This window comes from Gossypium arboreum, chromosome 10, assembly GCF_025698485.1.
Source record: "Gossypium arboreum isolate Shixiya-1 chromosome 10, ASM2569848v2, whole genome shotgun sequence".
NCBI lineage: Eukaryota > Viridiplantae > Streptophyta > Magnoliopsida > Malvales > Malvaceae > Gossypium > Gossypium arboreum.
The window spans coordinates 117,779,304-117,803,101 of record NC_069079.1 but is presented as its reverse complement, the minus strand read 5'-3'; the positions used below and the strand labels follow the sequence as shown (position 1 = coordinate 117,803,101).

The 23,798-nt window shown below is 35.9% G+C and overlaps 1 protein-coding gene and 1 long non-coding RNA gene across 2 annotated transcripts; one reads left to right on the top strand and one right to left on the bottom strand.

Moving 5' to 3' along the window:
- Positions 1-10,215: 10,215 nt before the first annotated feature.
- On the top strand, positions 10,216-10,990 carry LOC108462973 (uncharacterized). Its single transcript, XM_017762895.2, has 2 exons — positions 10,216-10,414; positions 10,667-10,990. Exons 1-2 carry the CDS (start codon positions 10,263-10,265, stop codon positions 10,836-10,838), a joined length of 324 nt encoding a protein of 107 aa, XP_017618384.1. The 5' UTR covers positions 10,216-10,262; the 3' UTR covers positions 10,839-10,990.
- A 4,010-nt stretch (positions 10,991-15,000) lies between these two features.
- Positions 15,001-15,892, bottom strand: LOC108463436 (uncharacterized). The gene is made up of 2 exons (XR_001868066.2): positions 15,701-15,892; positions 15,001-15,413 (listed from the first exon to the last, which is right to left on the bottom strand). It is a non-coding gene; the product is annotated as an uncharacterized LOC108463436 (long non-coding RNA).
- Between the last annotated feature and the right edge of the window lie 7,906 nt (positions 15,893-23,798).

The window sequence follows — 23,798 nt, the reverse complement described above, 5'->3', positions numbered from 1 at the left end:
CCGTAGGTAGATTTTTCCCTCTTTTTTTATATTTTTTTTATTTATTGAATATATGTGTTGTTTTGTTAAAAATAGGGATAATATATGTAAATAAATTCGAAAAGAAAAAAAGAAAATAGACCTTAGGCTTGCTGTTTTTGGTTCTCCGATCTTTGATATGAGGGTATTCCCTGCTTTTGATGTTGCTAAAGTCTCTATTTTTTTTGAAATCGAATATTGTTTGCTTTTTATTTCTAAAAGAATCGAATGTCCTCTCCTTACATGGTTCTCTCGATTTGGCTTTAAATAGCCACTACATTTCTTTTTAATATTTGTCTATTACGCTTTTTGAATGTTGCGGCGCAAGTGGGGCGGTGGTACAGTGGTGGTGCTTGCAGACGTCGGTGGTGGAGCAGAGGGGAGCATGTGCTGACGGCTAGGGTTTCTTGAAGGAGTTTAGGCTAGTGGGCTAGGGTTAGGTGGGGTTTAGGCTTAGTGGGTTTTGGGTATTGGGCCCAAATTGGGCTTGTACAATCCTAATGGTTCTTTTTACCCCACAAAATCTCGGAACCCTGTTGTTATCCGTCCCGGATACAAGTTTCCCAACGATGGTAGCGCTCAAAGCTATTATGGTACTTGTAATCCATTGAACCTTGGTGTGTGTGTTAATCTGTTGGGTGGTTTGGTGAATCTCGACCTCGGCAACGTACCAACCCAACCATGCTGCAGTTTGATCCATGGGTTGGCTGATCTTGAAGCTGCGGTTTGCCTTTGCACTGCTGTCCGAGCTAATGTGTTAGACATTAAACTCAACCTTCCTATTTCATTGAGTCTCTTACTCAATAACTGTGGAAGAAGGGTGGCTGCTGAATACATTTGCACTCCATAAATATTGTCGTTTTAGAAAATTTTCTTTGATTATTCTTTTATGGATTGTTTGTTGGATTGTCTCTTTGATTCATTTCATATTAGTTCTCGAATTGTTGTTTTTTCATAAATGACAGGCTCTTCAACCTTTCCCTTTCATCTCTTGTAATAATTTCTTTACTTCTTGTCTTAATTTATTTTTGTAATAAGGATGCATTATCTAAGTAATAAATTAAGATGTCTATGAAAATCCCAATCAATTATAATGCTATGAGATAATTAATGGAGATTATAAATTATAGTATTTCCTTATAATAATTTATACGAATTTGATCTTTTTCTTGATATAAATTAAAATTGGCACAGCTAATATGTTTTGAAAAAAATTAGAATAAAATAATATCTTTAGAAAATGTGGGCACAATTTTTTAATGTTGTGTGAAGCAAGAAATGCACTTCAAAATCCAGTTATAAAGAAATACACTTAAAAATCCAGAGATAAATCAGAAATATGTTCCATTATCCACAACATAAAGACTCTACAAAGCGAGTTCAAATCTATAAAATTTCAGCATGTCCATCGCACAGCAAACGCACGGATAGTTTGAAGAAAAGGAAAGAGTTTTACCTGGATGGTGCAATACCAAGTCATGCAGTTAAAACGCTGGAAGACGAATGAATCAGGGAACCAAATTGAAGCTTTGTGAGGAAGATAGTGTTTTGCTCCCTGAGAATCAAAACGTTGGAGTAAAAATGTTTTGCAAAGTAAATGACTTATTGGAAATCAGGGGAGTGTTTTTTTTTTTTTGGATGGAAAAGAGAGTTTCGGAAAAGTGAATATTATAATTTATTTTCAGTTTCAAATTTATATATTACGCAGGTTGACGCGAGGATCCCCTTCTCCTACACGGCGTCGTTTTGCTTTGTTATCAAAATTAAAGAAAAATGAATGGCAATATGCCATTTTCGCAAGCCACAAACCAAATCCCATTTGCTACGGTTTCAGCGCACCCTAAAGGAGATGATGGAGCGTCATCACACCACCATCGATCCTGGTGGTCGATTACGCGTAGAAGGAACACGATGAGAGGCCGGAGGTAAGGTTTTCCTCTCCTATTATTTTTTACAAGCACCAGATAAAAATAAAAGGGGAAAAAACCCGAAAGAAAAAACAGATCTCAAATCACCTTTCACAAGTATTGTTGCTATTGATTTCCAGTTTGTTTTTGATTTTTGTATCTATGTTCTCCGAGAAAAACAAAAAAACCTCCCTTTACAATAAAAAATTCGAAGGCTTTATAGCCGAATACAAAAATTGTTTCTGGCTGTTTCCTTGCTTCAATGTGCAGGTCGTGGAAGTCGTGAAGGACAAGGGGCGTGGACGCTCGAGCTGGTGGTCATACACGGGCGTGCCGACATACGTGGTGGAGAGGCGCTAAACGTGGGGGTTATGGCGTGGGTAACCTAGGGCTTCCTAGGTTAGCTGAATTTGGGCCTTCTGTTGTTGGGCCATTTGTTTAATGTGATTGGGCTGGGTTTTTCTTTTTGGGTCTATTATTTGTAAATGGATATTTAATATTTTTGTTTTATTTTTTGGTTTTTGTATGTGTATGGGCCCGGGCCAAAATTGGGCCTTACAACTGCCCCTCTTTGCCCCTTGTTATGTAACGAGAACAGAGCAAAGACCCTAAAAAAACCAATTTTGTCCGATCTTGCTAAATCTTCAACTTCTTTGGTGCTCCTCTTTTTCAAGTAGTCTTACAGCAACTTCAGGAAGATAATGTTTGTGACCTCAGCCTGCTCCACAGCAACTTCAGGTAGATAAGGTTGATGGCTAAAATTTGCTCCTATTGCCGATACATGAAGATAAAATCTGTAATTTTTAGTCTGCTTTCTTGTTACCTTAGGAAGATAAGACTTGTATCTTCAACCTGCTCTCTTGCTACCTCAGAGAGATAAGGCTGGTGGCTAAAATCTGCTCCATAGCCGATATATGAAGATAAGACTCGCCATTTTCGATCTGCTCCATAGCTGATACATGGAGATAAGATCTGCAATTTTCAGTCTACTTCCTCGCTACCTCAGGAATATAAGACTTGTATCTTCAACATACTCTCTTGCTACCTCAGAGAGAAGGCTGGTGGCTAAAATCTGCTCCATAGTCAATACATGGAGATAAGACGCGCCATTTTCGATCTGCTCCATAGCCGATACATGGAGATAAGATCTGCAATTTTCAGTTTGCTTCCTCGCTACCTCAGGAAGATAAGACATGTATCTTCAACCTGCTCTCTTGCTACCTCAGAGAGAAGGCTGGTGGCTAAAATCTGCTCCATAGCCGATACATGGAGATAAGACTTGCCATTTTCGATCTGCTCCATAGCAGATACATGGAGATAAGATCTATAATTTTTAGTCTGCTTCTTTGCTACTTCAGGAAGATAAGACTTGTATCTTCAACCTGTTCTCTTGCTACCTCAGAGAGATAAGGCTGGTGGCTAAAATCTGCTCTATTGCCGATACATGGAGATAAGACCCGCCATTTTCGATCTGCTCTACTACTGCTTAGTGAGATAAGATATGTAATTTTTAGTCTGCTTCCTGCAACTTCAGGAAGATAAGACTTGTGAATTCACCGATGTCGCTACACTATCCTCTAGGGAACATGTCCTGTAGACTCGGTTTCATATGCTTATGTTTTTGCCAAATGATTAGGATGCTATGATTAAAATGAATCGATGCTCCTAACCAAATATGTTATGAATAATATGAATGCAGAAATGTCATGAGAATAATTCCTTTTTAAATGCTTAAGGTGTCATTATTTATTATTCACTAGAGTTTTATCACTATCGTATTATGCTATCTTTTTGCTCGGCTAGCATTTCCCAACAAAAACCTATAGAAACAACCCATTTTGCTCAACTGGTTTGTCCCATTGTAACTTCAGGGTCTATTTCATTGTACTTCTAGAACCTAAGGTTTGTACCATCCTCAAACCCTCTCCCGTCACTTAGGAGTATAAGACTTGAAACCTTCATAAATTCGGTCTATTACACCACTCCCCGTGCATCATGACCAGATGTGTACACCCGACATTTGCATTAATGAGGAATATCATGATCCCCTCTTAAGCTTTGGTTGATATCGCTCATTTTCGTTATTGACACGATATCCTGTTTTCTTATTCAATCGATATCTTTGATTAAAAATCTGAATAGATAATCTCAATTTGAACACAAATATTTCCAACCCTTAAGTTGGGTAAGTTCTAAACAATAGTCCCATTTCAGGTTCTTGTATTATTTAGAAGCTTCTAGAGTAATGAGCAAAACCTTTTTTGTAAAAGTATTATTTGTCCATTAATCGTTATTTCAATACGAGTGCTTGAATAAAAGATAAAGATAGACAAAACTAAAATTTATTAGGAACAAGATTCAAGAAGAATGGATTAATCAAAGGGAGTAAATATTGCCAGAATACAAAAATAAGTAAAGGGGAACAAGAATGAGTGCCCTAGATATCGCAGCCTAAGCTCCTCTGTATGAACTCCACGAGGACCATTTTGAGCTTATCATGTGCCTAGGAGATCTAGTGTTCTTTGTCGATGCTCCAAGACGTAGTGTACTTCCTCTTCATTAATTTCAGCATAATAAGATTACCGCATGCCTCATCTTTAGCCAAAATTTGAATTGCCCTTTTCAGGTTTTCAATTCAAAACCCCTTTGGTCTCAATGCGCCCTTTGCAGGTTTTCGCTTTGGCCTCTCCTTCTTCTTTTTTTTTAGGCGTCCTTTGCGGGTTTTCACCTTTTAAGCGAAGTACTTCTTAATTGAATCCGAATTTACCGGGTTAGGTAGGCTTCTACTGTCCATCTCAGCTAATATCAACGCTCCTCCAGAACAGGCATTCTTTACTACATAAGGTCCTTCCCAGTTTGGCATCCACTTTCCTCTAAAGTCCTTTTGTATAGAAAGGATCTTCTTTAACACCAGGTCCCCAATTCTTTAGGATGAACCCCCTTTGTCGTAAAGCCCGCATCATCTGACCGTGCCGAATATCCTTCAAATTTGACTGACCATATCGGGATTGGATCTATTCTACCTCATCCAACGTTAGTTTTGGCAAGACTTGGAGAAAATAAATAATGGACAAAATATTTCCATTCCACAAACTAATGAGAAAGGCATTGCCCCGATGAAGGTCTTAGCCGAAGTTTGATAAGTATAGAGGGTAAACGGTAACTTCTTCATGTTAATCTTTGCAAGTCTCAGTCACCTTTCACAATATTTTTTGTTGTTTTTGTTTTTGTTTTTCTTTCTTTTTTGTTTCTTTCTTTTTGGCTGCCTTTGCTGCACTGTGATATGGTGTTTGATCTTTGAACAGACTGTAAACTTTTAACATTGTGCAGTTGTATTAGACATGATCTTTTCTGATATTACTTGTTGGCACTTGATCTTTTTCTTTTTTGATTTTTTGAAATTTAATGCCTATCGACCCTGTAATAGCATATGAAGTGACCTTCACCCTCTTCGTGAAGTAATCAACAACTGCCAAGATGAATCGATGTATACCAAACAAGAATGGCCTAATAACATCTATGCCACACATAGGGAAAGTCTGTGAAGAAAAGAATGAGACACATGAATCTTGTCCCCCTACATACGGTTTAACTGATACAATCCCCTTCCATGGTGAATCAATAGTACCCAAACCTCATGATTAGTGTGGCTACCTTGAAACTATTAACATGTGTCCCTCTAACACCGTATAGACATTAGCGTTCACAAGTCTTAATATCCCAAGCATATCTTGACATGATTATGCAAAAACATCTTTGAATTCTTGAGGTAACTCAATGACGATTCTTGTCTTCGTGGCAATGCAGGCTCCGATCTTTACCTCTTGCTCACAATGTCTACTGACCCTTTGTAGAGTAGGATCTATTTTTCATCTTGTTCTACCATCCTTAACAAAATCAGGACATAGGCTACAATCTCTATCACCTTCAAAGTCTTGAGATTCACTTAAACACATATATATCTGGAGAACTATTGTAGGTACAAAGGCATATTTCCAAAGAATAAATGATTCTAAGGATGATTATTGCATGGTATGATCATGAATGAAGAATAAAAGAATATTTAAATGACAGTCTAAAGAAAAAAAGAATGTATATTATGGAATATAAAGAATGAAAGAACATTTGCTCAAAAAGATGCATTTTATTGAAATAAAAATTCTGGACACAAGCCTATGTCACAAAAGGATTCTTATTGCCTCTAGGCTTAAAGCAACACTCGTGTTTTGAATATTACTCTAGATTAGCTCTAAAAATACAAGGATCTCTTCCACAGTCCCATTATTCAAAACACTCCTAAGTATGCAAAGGTTTGGAAACTTTTATTCGCCGATTCCATCTTCGGATGTGTCATTCAGATTCCCTGATATTCTTTTCAGGCTTTTGACTTGTTCAAAGCATCGCAACTCTTTTTCCCTCACTTTCAAATATCGCATCTACTTCATTGTCAGATTGATTAGGTTCTGATGAATTGTCGAACTTCACAATTCCCATTTCAATGAACCTTTCAACTAACTTTTTAAAGGTAAAGTAGTTTTCAATTGAGTGCCCAGTTATTCCTACGTGGTACTCGGATTGGGCATTCTTATCGTACCATTTTGACAGTGAAGGCTGCACTGGTTCCGAGTGGACCGGAGACACCGCATGCATATCAAAAAGATTTTGATACAACTCCTTGTATGACATCGGGATGGGCATGAACTTTGGCCTCGAGTTGAATTCCTACAGCCTTGATAACTAGTGGTTACAGCCATCGGTTGGCCTACATTGACCAATTTAGAAGGCATGCTCACAATGTTCACTTCATTTTCCTTATTTCTCGGGGTTGACCTTTTAGCGCTCTCCCTTACATCTATCTTCCCACTCCTTACCGCATTTTCAATCATCTCACCAGACATTACTATATCTGAAAAGCTTAGAGTAGTGCTTCCCAACATATGATTAATGAATGGGGCTTTCAGAGTATTGATGAAAAGCATGGTAGTCTCTTTTTCTAAGAGAGGTGCCTGAACTTTTATGGAAACTTCCCTCCACCTTTGGGCGTATTGCCTGAAACTCTCATTCGGTTTCTTTTCCATACTCTGTAAAGTGATCTTATCAGAAATCATATTCGTTACAAGACAATACTACTTCATGAAGGCACGTGCTAGATCTTTCCATGAATTGATCTGGGTATGGCTTAATTGGTTGTACCATTTGGATGTTGGCCCAACCAGGCTTTCTTGGAAATAGTAAATCAATAATTGGTCATTATTGACATACCCAGTCATTCGTCTGCAAAACATGGTGATGTGAGCTGCGGGATAGCTAGTCCCGTTATACTTTTCAAATTTAAGCATTTTAAACTTATAGGGAAGTATTAAGTCTGGAACCGAGCTCAGGTCTCTGGCGTCAATTTTGTGATAATCAGCGTTTTCCAATGCCTTGAATTTCTCCTCCAGCCATTTATATCGATCTTTCAGTTGCTTTGGAAATTCTGCTCTTACCTTCCCTACTTCTGCTACCTCATCGAAGTCAAAGACTGCAGGATTTACTCGACTGTTTTTGAGGTTAGAACACGAGCCCATCGAGACATTTATTTGTGCCAAAGTACCAGTCAGATATTGGGGTTTGATACTGATAGATACCCTTTTGCGGAGGCACTGGGGTATTTGTTGGGGTAAAACCTGGAGGGCAAGCAAGGATCTCGCTATCATCCTCAGTATTGATCATGGGATTCTTCCCATTTTTCAGCCTTCCAACTTGTAGCTGAGTCAATTGACTCATCATACTCTTCCGAGATTCCATCATTTGATCCTTTATATCTTGCTGGATCTTAGCTAACTACTTTTGCATTTGCGCTTGCATCTATTCCTACATTTCTTTCTGTATTTGCTCTAATTTTTCCAACCTTTGATCCATAGCTTTGGTCTTTTTCCATGTGTAGTATTGATGTTCCAGGGTAACTATAATACAATTTTCAATTAATTAAGGTTCTTTTTGTGAAATTTAATGCACATGGTGCAATGAAATGCAAATGCATGAAATGAATGCAAAACTAAAAAGACGTCGATTCTAATTCAATTCCATTTAAAAAACTTCATTAAAAAGTAAAATCCTTTACATAAAATAGATCATATATACGGTTTTGCCCTAATACTTAAAGTTTTAACTTTCTTAAGAAGGCAAGCCAGCTCATGACCCCGGTCTGATTCTAACTTATACTTCACACTTAGCACATCAGCCTGAACCACTAAGGTCTGTAAATGATCGGCCACTTCTCAAATCTGAGCCATGGCCTCGCCCATGATATAATCTCTTTCCCTGACCTGGTTCTACGATCAATGGAGTTATTACTTCCACTGCTCATTGCTCGCCTTAAGGAATTCAATTCGAAGCTCACAGTTCTGTAGCGTAGTCTCGAGTTCTTTCACTTTTCCTTTCAAATCCTCGATCCTGCTCAGGCTGGCTCTTAGTTCAATGTCAGAGTTAAGACCACGATACTGATGCAGTGCCTTTTCTAACTCAGCTACCCAAGCTACTAACACTTCTTCTCATCTTGGCCCTCAACCAAACTCTTCTTTAAGGCGCTTTCGCGTGCTCGAGCATCATGGAACTTCTTCTCCTACTGATCAGCTTTAACCTTTTCCTCTTAAATTTCCTGTCGCCACTGCTCTGACATCTTTCCTAATCCAGCAGTTCTCATCGACATACGTAGCTAATCACCTCCAGACTGTCCAAGTCTTCTTCAACCTTTCTTTTCCCTTTTCTCAACTTCTTGGCCTCGAGTTTCTGGACATCAACATTCAACCTTAAATGCATCTTTTCTTCCTCCAACTATTCTATCTTCTTTCCTAACTCCGCATTTCTCTCTTCAAAGTCTTGTTTTATGGTTTTAAGCTCGGAGGGGATTACCTGCAAGTATTCTTCCATCGAACCAACACCCTCCAAACTCGACCCTGGGATATTATCATTAACCTTTTTGCTCAACCACCCCTTGTATTCAGGAGTCGTCATTGATCCAACAACCAATCTCCTCATCCGGCACGTCTGTTTCCAAGCATCAGAAATCTCTCGAACCTTCTTCTTATAATTGTTATCCCCATGCGAGAACTCACTCTGGGCTAGTCCATGTGTTATCGGTATAAACTGTCTTGATCAGTACTGTCTTAAAACAAGCAAATGGGTATATCCAATGGCTCCCCAAATTCCAGGCAAAGGTACCCAATCAAAACTCCCACACCGGTAGAGGATCTCATCAGGAACCAACCAATGAGTACATGAATAATAATGAGAAAACACGAAGGAGTACATGCAATGGCAACATATTATATGCTATATAAATACAAATGTTAATAACCAAAGGCTAATGAATTAGGCCAATTTAAAAGAAATTCCAAACAAATTACACAAATGAAATATCAAGTTTTAAAATAAGATAAAATGAATAACAAGGAAGAGAGGGAAATTTGAAAGCATTACTAAACAAATAATACAAAGGTTTTAAAACAAATCATAGGTACGAGAATTTAAAAAAAAGAGAAAAATAAAAGCAAACAGTATATTAAGCAGTAATACAATTGAATTTTAACATAAATATTTAAAATAAATAATATACAAAATAATACATATATCAATTTACATAAAAAGCAACTTAGTATAAATAATTGGTATGTAAGAATATAAGTATATAAAAGTGTTTAAAATAATAAAAATAATAAAATAGGGTTTTAGGAAATAAATTATATATGAATAGATTTTAAAAGGAAGAATATTTACATAAAATAATATTTCACCAATAATATATTATAAAAAACTAAATTATGTGTAAATACAAAAATGTATAAGAATATTTAAATATCACATAAGTCTTTAAAACATAAAAATATAAAAAAAGAATTTAAAATAAGTGAAATAAAAAGCAACAAAGTAAAAACAAAGGAAAATAAAGAAAATAAAAAAAAAACATATTGAAATGAAAGAAAAACTCAATTGAAATAAAATCAAACTTTAAAGGGATAGTTAACAAGTAAAATATAACATTGAAATTAAAGCCAAGGACCAAAACACAGTGCGCGCGGATTCGTAGGGACGAAAAAAGAAAATAAACCATGCCCCAAAACGAATCATTTTAGCGTGGACTAGAATGAGTAGCCGCGCAAATTCCTGGGACAATTTAAAAAATAAGGAAAAGATAAACGAGTTTCAATTGCAAGCCAGCGCAAAAGGGAAGGACTATCTACGCAAATCTCCCATTTGATGCGCAAAAACACGGAACTGGATTAGAAAGCGGGTTGACGCGCAGATCCCCTTCCCCTACACGGCGTCGTTTTGTTTTGTTACCAAAATTAAAGAAAAATGAATGGCAATCTGCCATTTTCGCAAGCCACAAACCAAATCCCATTTGCTAGGGTTTCGGCGCACCCTAACGGAGATGATGGAGTGCCATCACACCACCATCGGTCCTGGTGGTCAATTACGCGCAAAAGGAACGCGATGAGAGGCTGGAGGTAAGGTTTTCCTCTCCTATTATTTTTTATAAGCAGTAGATAAAAATAAAGGGGGAAAAAACCCAAAAGAAAAAACAGATCTCAAATCACCTTTCACAAGTATTGTTGCTGTTGATTTTCAGTTTGTATTTGATTTTTGTATCTATGTTCTCCGAGAAAAACCAAAAAACCTCCCTTTACAATAAAAAATCCGAAGGCTTTATAGCCGAATACAAGAACTGTTTATGGCTGTTTCCTTGCTTCAATGTGCAGGTTGTGGAAGTCGTGGAGGACAAGGGGCGTGGACGTGCGAGCTGGGGGTCGTGCACGGGCGTTCCGACATACGTGGTGGAGAGGCGCTGAACGTGGGGGTTGCGGCGTGGGTAACCTAAGGCTTCCTAGGTTAGCTGAATTTGGGCCTTCTGTCGTTGGGTCATTTGTTTAATGTAATTGGGCAGGGTTTTTCTTTTTGGGTCTATTATCTGTAAATGAATATTTAATATTTTTGTTTATTTTTTTGGTTTTTGTATGTGTATGGGTCCGGGCCAAAATTGGTTCTTACACATTCCATTTAGAAATTCAAGTTGGCACCTAAAATCTAGTTGTACTGCCACCTAGGATTACCGTTAGAGAGATAACGGAACTTAATGGTAGAGTGATCACTTCGTAACAAAATAATAACATAAGTGATTAAAACGTAACATTTTATATATAAGTGATTAAAATGTAACCAGAGGCAAATAAAAATGACTATTTTATAGATTATCCTATATTATTTAAAAATTAAGAGAAATTATCATTATCAATGATATGTAATAATAATAAAAATAAGTAATTCAAAACTTAATTAATTAAAGATTAAAAGTATAAAATTACATACAACGCATTTACATTAAAAATAATTTATTTAAAATAATCACAAAGGCATATTATATTTAAAATAATTTCTCGTTTCAAGTAAGGAAAACTTGAATTTAGCTCAACTCTTATTGACTTAATTCTTTGAGTTAAATGAATTTCAGCAGCCTGTGAGCCTGATTATTAGAGAACTTTAATTAATATTAAAGATACCCAAAGATACAAATTTGCAATTTGTACTGTCTTTTGCTGTGTGCTGGTGACATGATATATGCAAAGTGCTAAATTAATTGTAGTTATGATAGTGACAACGTTGTGCTCATGTTATCATTTAAAAATTGGCCTATTGGATTCGAATAATCATCACACACATGGCAAATTCCATTCTTTGCCAGCAAATCAAATATTTCTGTATCCCAATTAATTTCACTTAGTGCCTCTCATTTACTTAGTTTTTATGTTCATCCCTTTTTTCTATATAAACCCATTCCTCACTTCATCATAACTGTTGACTTTTTCTATCATGTCCTAAAAATCGGGTTAGGAAAAATTAAGTTTGTGAAATTTAATTGATAATCCTAAGGGGTGTGTCTCGTATTCTTCTCCAAGTTAAATTTTACTATCTTTTCTTAGTTAAACTCTAATTGTTCCATAGATATTTTAATATGATTAGAGCTCTAATCTTAGCCTCTTTAAAGGCATTTTGTATCCTTATTTTGAGAGGCCAATAAAAAAAAAGGGATTTTCTTTGGGGGCAACAAAATGTAAACGCATATGAGTTTTGATGAGAGTTTTATGGTAATTATGGAGAGTATTTTATACCCTTTTGTGAGTACCTTATGAGTTTAGGGTTTTGTTTACCGGTTTGCCCTTTGAGATTTTGAGCTTTGTATTTGGGGTTTTAGGTAATGTATAGGTTGTACATTTAGGTTATCTTCTCTATATTGTACTATCGTTTGTTTACTCATTTAGTGAAAAAGGTGATACCTCATTCGCCCCACTCATAATGATCAACTTTCCAAAGATCCCATTTGATTCTAGATGCTCATAACATTAGGCCAGATAAACCGCAATTTATTGCTTCTTTTCCACCAATAATGCCTATCCCTTTAACTCGTTCTAAAAAATAGGATTTCGCGTAATAAGTTTTTGATATTCAACAATTCCTGTTAAAAAATAATCACAGAAATCAAAACATTTATCTATTTAGCCGTAAGGTAGATCGGTCACCACTCCTCTGATACGAAAATAATTATGCATCATTCTCATATCGGTGGCAGCTTCGAATAGATCATATACTAATTATCTTTCTCTAAAAATATAGAAAAAGGGGGTCTGTGCACCAATAACCATCATAAAAGGTCCAAGCCATAATAGATGAGAAGTTATACGACTCAACTCCAACATAATTACTATGATATAGTTGGCCCTTTTAAGGACTTGAATATTCCCCAATTGTTTTGGTCTATTTACAGTTATTGCTTCTGTGAACATAGTCAACGTGATACATAAGGCAAATATTGTATAATTGATTAGTTTTCCGCAATTTTTTCCATTCCTTTGTGTAAATAACCTAATATTGATTCACAATCAACAACATCTTTACCATCTAGAGTAATGATGAGACGAAGAACACCATGCATTGATGGGTGATGAGGCCCCATATTGACTATTATAAGGTCTATTTTTTCTATAGTTGATAGATTCATAAGTTTTTCCTCGATTCATTCTTACATGAATTGTAAAAAGGAAAACAAGTACATCAAAATGAAAATCTAATAAATCAACTAATTCAAAATTTGCAAATTAACGCTTTTTTTGTTCTCGAATATCCAACTCACTAATTAATTCTTTAGAACATATTTTATTTGTCTTTGATAAATAAGATAGCAATCGTTGACGTTTTCCTAGAATTTTACGTCGACCTCTCTGAGATAAATAGTCTTTTTTGTGCAATTCCAAATGTGAAGTAAGTCTTCACATCTTATTAGTGAAACTAACTATTTGAAATTCAACAGATCCCCTGTTTTCTTCTCTTTTTTTCTTGAAAAATAACTGATATATATGAATGAATTTTGTACCATAAAACAAAAAAATTTCCCCCTTTTTTTGAATGTGAATTTTATTGATAAGTAATAATAATACCATTCATTTTTATATACATGGTGATTTTAAGTTCATTATGAACTTTATCATTTTTTTTCAAATAAAATTAATCAATCTGGGTTTCGATTTGATTATTATAGGGATACAAAAGAGTGAGAGATTTCTACAAAAGAGAAAATTTGAGAGTTTAAATAGGATTTTGTTTATTCATTTGTCGATCTAATTGATATGTATGTCATTAAATTAGTATCGTGTATCAGAATAAAAGGTAAGACAGTCCTTGTGACCATTTATTTGTTTTCATATACCCGGCACGATACATGCATAATATAGGGAAAATGCACTATTAACTAATTTTCAGACGCAGATACATACGGATCCTTATAATATTGAAACGAATGCTTTATTAATTAGTATTAAACCAATATTGATTCATACAAGCTAAATCTACTAATCGATAATTGGTCCAAAGAAAGAACTTTAATTTAATTAGTTTCCTATTTTTTCCTCTTTGAGGGTTTTTCACGTAAAATATTTGCATTCGTTCTTCTTCACTTTTATTATCTCGTTATTTATACAAGTCAGTCCCCAACAATAGCAATACTTTATTTTTTTATGGGATTTTCATTTCATTATTCCATAATAAAACACAAATTCATTACTTAAGCATGGTTGGAATTTGGAACTTATTTCAATTTTTTCATACAATCATCTTTAAAAAATGATGTTTATTTTGTGTAAAGTTTGAATCTTTTAACATTTGCAACTTTTCTCTTATCTCCATTAAAACTTCTTTTGTAAAAAAAAAAAATACAAAACCTTGTTAAGGTTTTATTTAAGTCACTAAGTTATGAGGGTTTTTTTCTTAAAAAAATTCAGCAAGTAAGCTTCAACCGACAATTTGACAATCAGTATGGCGGATCAGTACCTATCAACGAGTAGAATAACATACCTTAAATCTAAATTAATCAGACAGTTAGTGTCGGAGATCAACGAAAAAAATTGTTTGAATTTTGGTTCTCAAATTTTTAACGTTCAAAGTTGTTTCATGAAAAAAAAACTGAATTATACAAGAGAAGGAGAAAAAAAAGTTTTCAACTGGTGCGGTGTGAATAGAGATTATCATACAATGACAATTTTAACAATGTAATGACATAAATAAAAACTTTCCGATAATTTAATGGTCATTTTATAATTTTTTGTAAACTTAATAATAATTTAATAATTTACCTGAATGATTACAATCTCACACTCACCAACTCATCAACGTAAATAAATATGAATCATATATGATTCGTAATTAAAATTTAAAACTTTGGCTTATTCCCATATTTGCAATTGGAAAAAAGAAGCAATTATAATTAGACGTGGGAGATTCCATAATTAGAGCCAACGAAATCATATCATAAAGTACCCAAATTCTCCAAAACATGTGACTTAGTGACTTCCATTTTCTAGCTTTAAAAGCTCATCTTTGTGTTCTATAAATGTACCCTTTGATCATTTCACCACCTTCATCGTCTGAGGTAGTCAATAAGCAATTTTTAGATTTCTCTCATCAAAGCAGTCCATTTTCTCAGTGAAATCAAATAATTTTTGTAATAACCCAATTCTGTCCGGGCTTTAAAACCAAGAATAAAAAATAAATAAATAAATGTTTATTTATTACAGTCCATGTACAAAGCCCAAAATTCATTTACAGCCCAATTACATTTTATTAACTCATTAACCCGTAACCCAACTATCGAGTACCCGGTTTACAACCCAATAAGCCTACACCCATTTAGACTTAAGCCCAATAACCCGTACCAGACCCAAGTTAAACCCTATGGCCCAATAATGGTGTTTGACCGGATACCAAATAGTTTCAGGAGACTTAGGGTTTCTTGGGAAACCTTCGCGCCGCAAACATTCCAAACGACGCGACTGCTCGTATCGCGTCGTTCCAGCTGTCCACCATCAAGGCCGTGATTCCAGGCTCCGAATCACACCGTGATCAACACCACCGGTAGATCTACATCACCAGCACGATCATCGCCGGATTTTCCTCGATTGCCTGCAAAAAGAGAAAGAAAAATGACAGAAACGAAACAAATATGGCAAAAAAATAAAAAAGGATGTAAATATGTTGTAAATAGTGGCTATAAAAGCCTGAATCAGAACGATGTAAAGGACCGATTTTTACAAAATAGAAAAGATACTTACACATATTCATAAAAAAGGAAGTTCAAGTAGTTTTTCTAAAAAGGTGATTTAAGTTTTGTATTCTGTTATTTATTCAACGAGTATACGAAACATTTTTTATCAAATAAACTACTGAAATATTAAAAAGGAAGTGGTTACCTGCGATTTTCTTGAAAGAACAAGGGTTTTTAACCGTCCGACCACCGTGTGTGGTGGCGCGTTGGCGGTGGCGGGTGGGCACGTGTATGCCCGAAGACCGGAGCTTAGCCTGACGGAGGCGAGAGCCCGGAGGGCCTTTCCTCTCCCCTCTTTCAGAGGATTTTAAAGCTTTTTTTTTTCTGAAACGGTTTTTAAAATGATTTTTGAAACAAAAATTGATTTATATAGGGTAATGTATACGGTGTCGTTTTGCTTAAGTCCAATAAGCACTGAAACGGCACCGTTTAGCCCAGGATCCGTGCGTTGACCCGTGACCCGAGGAGGATCCGCGTGTTTTTGGAAAATGGGCTAATTGCCCAATTAGTCCTTCCGTATTTTTAATCTTTATAATTTCATTTTATATTTTAATTCGGCCCTACTCTTTTATAGTTGTTTCAATTTAGTCCCAATGGCTATTAAACTCATTCTGAGGAACGACGTCGTTTTTGGGATAAGGGTTAATTGCCCGATGAATCCCTCGGTTTTAATGCGTTTTTTAAATAGGCCTAAATTTTTTTATTTTTAAATTAGCTAATTTTTTTATTTTTAAATTAGCCCAAAATTTTAATTGCTTTTCATTTTAGTCCCATTACACTTATAAATTTATTTATTTTAAACTTTATTATTTATTTGATGTATATTATTATTTTATATTTTATATTATTATTAAAAATACGAAATCCATTTATTTTATTATATTATATATATATTATATTATGGTACATGTATTATTTATATTTTATTAATTAAATATTTTTAATATATGTATTATATATATTTTAAAATGTTAATTATGTATAAATATTATAAAATTATTTTATTTTTGTATATTATGTATTATTATCTTATTTATATGGTATATGTATTATTTATATTTTATTAAATATTTTTTATATATATGTATTATATATTTTTTAAAATGATAATTATATATAAATAATAAAATTATTTTTTGTTATTATATTATTATATGTTTCTTATAAATTTTATATACATTATATTATATTATTTTATATTTTATCATATATTTATTCTTAATACATATCATCATGTATAGTTTTAAAATTTTATAAATTACTATTAAACATTATTTTTATATATATATTATTAAATATGTAAAATTCATTCATCATTACATTATTTTATTATTTTATTAATATATATTATACTATTATGAAATTTATAAATTATTATTAAGTATTATATTTATGTGTACTAAACATGTAGTATGTATATTATCATAAGGTTTTATTATTTATATATATATTAAACTACGTTTTAGTATTTCTTAAACACTCTAAAATTTCCTTATTTATTTATTGTGCCAAATATGTGATTCTTTTAAGTTTTATTATATATGTCCATATGTTACTAATATATTTGTGTTAATTGTTTTAATATGTAAATTCATTGCGTGAGTTACTTGTTATCATTGATTTTATATGTTTACATGAAAATTATTTATTTATGTAAGTTATATTGTCATGAAGTATGATTATACATTTATCCTTATTGTTTATTATGTCGTATTCTTGGATGAAATATTATTATCTTTGTCATTTTGTACTCGCTTGCATGAAATAATAATGTGTTTATTAATATTATTTGTGATTGTATATGCATGAAATATCAAAGTATTATGTGACGTATGTCATAATTACCATTTATTACATTATATTTGCATGAAATACTAAAATAGGTAGCTTAATTAATCCAATGTTGACCTTTTGTAATAGGTTAAATGCATCATTATTTTTTTTATTATGTTTAAATTTCATTTAACCTAAAGGAATCTTAAAAAAAAAAACGAGGCAATGTCTTTTGTATTTAGGAATTCGAGAAATAGTGCCCTAACATGCTGGGTTGCGATTTCTTGTTTGTCTAGATATCTAAAACATCCTTTTAAACGAGTTTTACAAATCACAAGATGATTTCAGTTACGAAAGATTAAAGCTATTGTGTCCAATCATGCTGGATGTGATGTTTGTACTCTTTTAAAACGAAGGAATCTTGACTCTTTTTAACTTAAAGTATTACGGTTTTAAGGGAATCTCATTTCTAAATTCTTTCAAATTTCTGACATTAAGACAAAATTATTCAATTTGGTACCAATTTTGGGCGTTACAAGGGTGTTAATCCTTCTTCGTATGTAACCGACTCCCGAACCTATTTTCTCATAATTTCGTAGACCAAAACGTTTTATAAAGTGATCCAATCACACTTTAAAAGATTGGTGACGGATCCCGTTTTTCGTTTTTCAAAACCCGTTTTTAAGAAGGTTTCGACAGCTTGGCAACTCCGCTGGGGACCTAAGAGAGTCGAGCCAAGAAATTGAATATTTTATGTCTTAGTGTTGGAAGTTTGGAAAATTTAAAAATTTGATCCTGTTTTACATATGTTTGTTGCATATGTTTGTTATCTTATTGTTGTACATTGCATTTGCATGACCGTTGTGGTCACACCCTTAAGTGGGAGTGAGAAGCTACGCTTTCGTGAGGTTTTCACCTTCGTATGAGCTGGTGGATTGCTTCCGGGATACTGTACCTATGTCTTCGTGAGATTTTCATCTCCGTATAGTCATAGGGAAATGTGTCCCCCTAAACTGAACTTGGTCTATATGAGCCTATAATGGGTGAGGACCGAGGAATCTGCTGGTTCAGGTACCCTTGCTTTAGAACTAAAACTCATATAGTGAACTTTAAAAAGCTTACCCTAGGAAAGATAGTGATAGCCTTTAGTAAGCTACCCTTATAAGTACTTGTTTATCATTTTTTTATATATATGATACTGACCTACTTTTATTTTGCTGTCATTGCATGTCATTTGGCATTTAAAGGTGTCGATTTACGGCTCGATTTCTAGATTAGAAAGTTTTGTAATGAGGAACGAATACCTTAATAAAGTGGAGGACAATGCTTCTGTCTGTACCTGGTCAGAGAAAATCCAGTTAGAGAAAGGAGATAGTGTCACTGAGGGGTATACATCAGAACTATGGGACTTCACTCGTGTTAATTCGACGCAGAATGAGTTGCAGGAGCTGAGAAACATTTGGGCCCAATGGGATGATGAGGCTAAGCATATTTTCTATCAGAATTATAGAGACCTTCCCTATTTGCTAGACGTCAAAGTAGATAGGCACTTGTTTCGAGCTATGGTACAGTTCTTGAACCCTGCTTATAGTTGCTTTACATTTGGTGATGTTGATCTTGTACCTACTCTAGAGGAATATACGACTTTACTGCATTGCCCGAGGATTCAGGGTCATAAGGCTTATGTTAGGCCTGCTAGCCTTCCAACTTTTACGAAGAAGTTGGTAATGATTACTGGGATGAGTGAGCAGTGGGCTGTAGCTCATGTACAGCAAAAGGGTGATAGTAAGTGCATTCCATGGGTGGTTTTGAGGGATTTGATATCGATGCATCCAGACGTGAAGAAAAGGGTCGACGTTTTGGCTTTGAGTATTTACGGTATGATAATTTTCCCAAAGGTATTGGGGCATATAGATGAGGCGATTGCGGATTTATTCGATCGGCTTGGTAAACAGAACACACCTGTGCCTGCAATTTTAGTTGAGACGATAAGATCCTTGAGTGCATGTCGAATTCTTTGACGGTTATTCTCCCCTAAAGGAAGAAGTGGACATGCCTAGGAGAGATGACATTTTAGAAGAGAGATGGATAGATATTCTTCAGAACCTTCGAGAGGAAGATGTTATGTGGAAGGCTCCTTGGTTAGTTCCTAGTGAAGTCATTTACCGATGTGGCAGTTTTGATTGGGTCCCTTTACCAGGAATTTGGAGAGTTGTTGGATATACACCATTGCTTGTCCTAAGGCAGTATCGAGCAAGGCAGTTTATACCGGCTACACAGGGTTTAGCTCAGAGTGATTTCTCTTATAAGGGAGATCACTACAAAAAGAGGATGCGAGAGATTGCTGAGGCTTGGAAGAAGTCTTTCTGTATGAAGATCTTGACTGAAGGCTCGATGTCAACCCTTGAGTATAAAGGGTGGTTTAGTAGGAGAGTCAAGATAATGTCCCAAGGCCAATTTTGGGAGTGGTTCGACCATTAGAGGAGAGCTTACGAGTAATTCCATCAGAGTTGGAGGTTATGAAGCAAGATTTCGAGAGAAAGAATTCAGAGCTTGAAAAGAGGATGGAGAAGCTCGAAGAGGAAAAAATATGTCTAAGTCTCGATGTCGATGTTCAAAAGATGGAAGTCGAAAAGGTGAAAAAGGAAAAGAGAAAGATCAAGGAAGATCAAGATGATTTAAAGACGCACTACAAGAAGGCTCAGGTAACCTTGAAAAGGGTTGGATTAGGGAGATCTTCAGAGCAGTGGCAACATGAGATTCAAGAGGAAAGAACCAAAGCCGAGTATTGGGAGAAAAAGTTTCAAGAGATGCAGTCGCGTAATCAGGCCCTAGAAAAGGAAAATCAAGGATTAAAAGTTAAAGTGACAGAGCTTGGATGATCCCTTCATCATTACCGAAGTCGTAACTCTGCGATCGAGTTAAAGGCAAGCTTGGATAAGATCGAGGAAATGAAGCACAATATTAGAGGTTTAAAAGCAGCACTGCAAGACTGTGAGCTACGGATAAAACAACTTGAGGCAAGAGAAGAACAGTGGAAGGGAGAACTTTACCATCTTCGGGATCAAGTGAGGAATAGAGATCACGTCATGGAACATGCCTTAATTTAGATTCGAGAGGTTGCTGAATACCTACAAGATTTGGCAATACAAGCTAGAACCCTGAGTATAATGTATGAGTCATCATCAGACAAAGGACGAGAGTTAGCATTATTATTAAATAAGGTTAAGACTCTAGGCCTACGGGCAAAAGTATATTTGTGATCCGTTTTATGAAAAGATTTTTGTTCCTTAAATAACGTTTTCTAAAATGAAACTAAATTAGAAAACGACATCTTTTTGCATTCATGCATTTGTATTTCATCACATCATATGCATTCAAGATTATAGAAAAACACTAATTAGTTAAAATTATTAGGGAGAAAGAGAGTAAGAGAAAGAAAATCTGGAAGCAACACATCCTTACGGTACACGCGCTAAGTCGAAGAATATGGACCAAAGGTTTGAACAACTATAGAAGGACATGCAGGACCAATTGCAAGAGCAATTGGCAAAAATGCAAAATGACATGAGGGAGCAAATGTTAGAAGCTCAAAGGAACATGATGGCTGAGATGGCTTAACTACTGAGAGCCACTGATAAAGGAAAGGCTCTCATGGCAATCACTGAAGAGGAGAACGAGGGTCATCCTCCTGGTATCACTCACCTCACATACAAACCCAACCTGAGGTATATCCCCGAGGGCCTTTTGTCACAATAGGGCCTCAACAGGGTCAAGTCGATGCTGGGATCCCCATAAATTTCCCAACTGGCTTAGGATTCAATTTGGGCGACAATCTTGCAAATCCTGTCATTCCTAACTTAAACATGGCTGAAAAAGAGGATTTAAGAACTGAGGCTGCAAAACAGTTGGAAGAATGTTGCAAATGGTTGGAGGAAAAATTCAAGGCTTCAGAGAATGCTGATGGGCATCATAGAGTTGATGCCAAAGATCTAAGCCTGGTCCCAAACTTGGTGCTTCCTCACAAATTCAAGATGCCAGAATTTGAGAAGTACAATGGGACTACTTGCCCAGAAGCTTATATTACGATGTTCTGTAGGAGAATGACTGGGTATGTGAATAATGATCAACTGTTGATCCACTGTTTCCAAGAAAATTTAATTGGAGCGGCAGCCAAATGGTACAATCAACTGAGCCGGGCTAGAATAGGTTCATGGAGGGATCTTGCACAGGCCTTTATGCAGCAGTACAATCATGTGACTGACATGACTCCAGACAGGATCACGCTATAAAACATGGAGAAAAAGCCTAATGAAAATTTTAGGCAATATGCACAGCGATGGAGAGAGGTGGCAATGCAAGTTCAACCACCGTTGTTGGAGAAGGAGACTACCATGTTGTTTATCAATACTTTAAAGGCTCCATTCATCACTCACATGATTAGAAGTACTACTAAAAGTTTTACGGATATAGTCATGGTGGGAGAAATGATCGAGAATGCCATAAGAGGCGGCAAAATCGAGGGGGAAACAACCAAAAGATCGGCCCCAAAAAGAAAAGATGATGAAGTGAATAACACAAGTACCTACAACGCGAGAGCAATCACAGTTGGTTAGCCTAAAACAACTGCAGTTGAGCAACAAAGTTCTCAAAAGAATGAGTCGGGTACAAGGCAGAATTCTGAAAGGATGTAATTCATACCTATCCCCGTGACGTATCGTGAGCTTTATCAAAGCTTATACGATGCACATGCTATTTCTCCTTTCCACTTGAAACTACTACAGCCCCCATATCCCAAATGATATGACGCAAATGCCAGATGTGAATACCATGCTGGAATACCTAGACATTCGATTGAAAATTGTACCGGTTTCAAGAAGGCCGTAGAGAGGCTTATTAAGGTGGGGGTAGTGAAGTTCGACCATACTCCTGGTACTGAAAACCCGTTGCCAAATCATGGTGATCAAGGAGTGAATCCCATTGGCAAAGCTAGTGAGAGAAAAATCAAGGAAGATGTTGCTGAGGTAAGGATGCCTATGAAGGTGATTTGGGAAGAAATGATGAAAAGAGATATGATAATATCTAAAGAGGGAAATAAAGGAGCAAGAGACTATTGTGAGTTCCATATTGAAGAGGGGCACAAGATCCAGGAATGCGACGTGTTTAAGCCCTTGGTGCAAGGCTTTATAGATAATAAAGAGCTACAAATTTTTGAAGATAACTATTGTGAAAAACAAGTATGTGCGTTGGAGGATGAACAGAAAAGAACTAGCCGGCCGAGGATTATTATTTCTCTACCAAGAAATAATAAAGTGGGGACACAAATGGTGCCAAAGGTCATTATCCATAAGCCTACGCCTTTCCCTTATAAAGATAGTAAGAGGGTACCATGGAGTTATGACTGCAGTGTGACAGTGCCGGGGAAGGAAAATATAGCCAGTACGTCTAAGGATGTACAAATTGAGGGTTCCCATAACGGAGTAGGAAGCGGTATGATACGGTGGGCGTCAGAGAGGAGTCCACAAAAACAAAGAATGCAAGTGTGGAGAAAGAGAAAGAGGCTGAAGTACCTGTCAAGGAGCCAGTAAAAGAGGAGGAGGCTAAGGAATTTTTAAAGTTCCTTAAGTATAGCAAGTATAGCGGGGTCGAGTAGTTGCATAAGCAGCATGCTCGTATATCAGTCTTGGCCTTACTTCTGAGTTCTGAAGTGCATCAGAAGGCATTAATGAAGGTGCTCAACGAGACATATGTCACCCATGACATATCTGTTAACAAGTTGGATCTTTTGGTGAATAACATAAGTGCGGACAATTTCATTTACTTTAATGATGATGAAATCCCACCGAGGGCAGGGGGTCAAACAAAGCCTTGCATAGCACCACTCGATGCAAGGGATATACACTCCCAAGCGTGCTTGTTGATAATGGATCGATCTTGAATGTTTTACCGTTATCTACATTGAATAGATTACCCATTGACGATTCTCACATGAAGACATGTCAAAATGTGGTATGAGCCTTCGACGGTACAGAAAGGAAAGTGATGGGAAGAATTGACATCCCCTTGGAAATTGGGCCGAACATATACGAAGTAGACTTCTTGGTGATGGATACCAAGCCTTCCTACAATTGCTTACTAGGCAGGCCTTGGATACATTCAGCGGGAGCGGTACCTTCATCGTTGCACCAAAAACTAAAGTTAGTGACGGATGGACGGTTAGTAACCATCAATGCAGAGGAGGACATTATAGCCACAGTCACTAGCAAGGCTCCTTATGTCGAGATGAACGAAGAATCTATTGAGTGTTCCTTTCGCTCTTTAGAATTTGTAAATGCAACCTTCATTTCAGAAGGAAGTGAGCTACTGGTGCCCAAGATAGCAGGAGCCACGAGGATGGCTCTACAAATGATGGCTGGAAAGGGAGCCTTACCAGGAAAAGGGTTAGGAAAATACTTGCAAGGGGGGACTCA

Coding starts and splice junctions, on each gene's coding strand:
- LOC108462973 (XM_017762895.2), top strand. CDS start 10,263: ATGAATGGCAATCTGCCATTTTCGCAAGCCACAAACCAAATCCCATTT. Junction 10,415..10,666: donor AACGCGATGAGAGGCTGGAG/GTAAGGTTTTCC, acceptor TTCAATGTGCAG/GTTGTGGAAGTCGTGGAGGA.